Source organism: Vollenhovia emeryi, unplaced genomic scaffold (assembly GCF_000949405.1).
Source record: "Vollenhovia emeryi isolate VEMERY1.0 unplaced genomic scaffold, V.emery_V1.0 DF944053.1, whole genome shotgun sequence".
Taxonomy (NCBI): domain Eukaryota; kingdom Metazoa; phylum Arthropoda; class Insecta; order Hymenoptera; family Formicidae; genus Vollenhovia; species Vollenhovia emeryi.
The window spans coordinates 1-1,031 of NW_011962313.1; the positions used below are offsets into that span (position 1 = coordinate 1).

General features: G+C 61.8%; 1 protein-coding gene across 1 annotated transcript; it reads right to left on the reverse strand.

Annotated features, from left to right (window-relative positions):
• Positions 1–311: 311 nt before the first annotated feature.
• LOC105564275 lies at positions 312–665 on the reverse strand. The gene has a single exon (XM_012016538.1). The coding sequence runs from the start codon at positions 663–665 to the stop codon at positions 312–314; it is 354 nt and encodes a 117-aa protein (XP_011871928.1).
• Positions 666–1,031: the final 366 nt, after the last annotated feature.

Below are 1,031 nucleotides of genomic sequence, written 5' to 3' on the forward strand. Positions count from 1 at the left end.
GGGTTCGAAGCCTGTCGTCGAATTCCCGCCGGGAGAGGCCTGGGTCTGAGGTACACCCCGACCGACTGTCAGGGGCCCCATTCAAGCGCGACCAGCCCCTCCTCCTCCGACCCTGGAGGCTGGAATGTGCCTCTCTCGGGTTCTCCTCCATGTTATTGCGACCGAGCCGTCATCGCTGCCCGTCCAGCACGGGTGATTGGGCACGCGATTCGGCTCGGTCACCACAGCCAACCCACACTCCCGCTCGGCCATACTATGCAGGAGCATGTCCTGCGCCGGGCGGGAGCGGTTGGTGTTCGCCNGCAGCATTTTTAATGCCGTGAAGGCGCCGGCTGAGAGGCCTCCTCCTGGCCTGTACCCTCTCTCGTTGCCGCTTGTGGCTCCGTGCTAGCCACAACTACAGGGATGAGCGCCTCCACTTCCATGGCTTCGCCCAGGTCGTTCAGCGGGGCCTCTGTATTCCTTGTAGTTTCCTTCTGTTGCGTCCTCTGCTTCTGGGCCTCCTCGCGTCCAGCCTTCCTCTTCGCCTTCTTTGAAGGCATGGGGCACGCAGCTCCGCCAGCTTTGTGCGCCGCCTTCAGACCCTTTGCGCTACAGACTGCGCAGTGCGGGTCCTTGGCGCACTCCTGCGTTTTGTGCCCTTCCTGACCACAACGATAACACATATTGCTGATGTCCGATGGGCTTCGGCATTGTTGCCACACGTGGCCTCTTTCGTGGAACCGGTAGCAGACAAGGGGCCGAGCGCTAAGGAGCTCCACCCTTGCTGCCACCCATCCAACTCTCAGGCGTCCCGGCCTCAGCTACTCTATTCGCCGAGGCCATCGGGCACTGCACCCACGCCGTGGCAAGACCATTGGGGGCTTTTCTGAATCGGCCCACCTTGATCTCACCAACGTCGCATTGCCCTGCTTGGGCCACTGCATCGGCGAGCTCCTTCTGCGTAACAGAGTCGTCGATGTCCTTACCCTTATCTCGGCCGTCTTGGTCGGTCGGGCTACGCGCACTCCTTCTTTCCCAGCCGTTGCTTT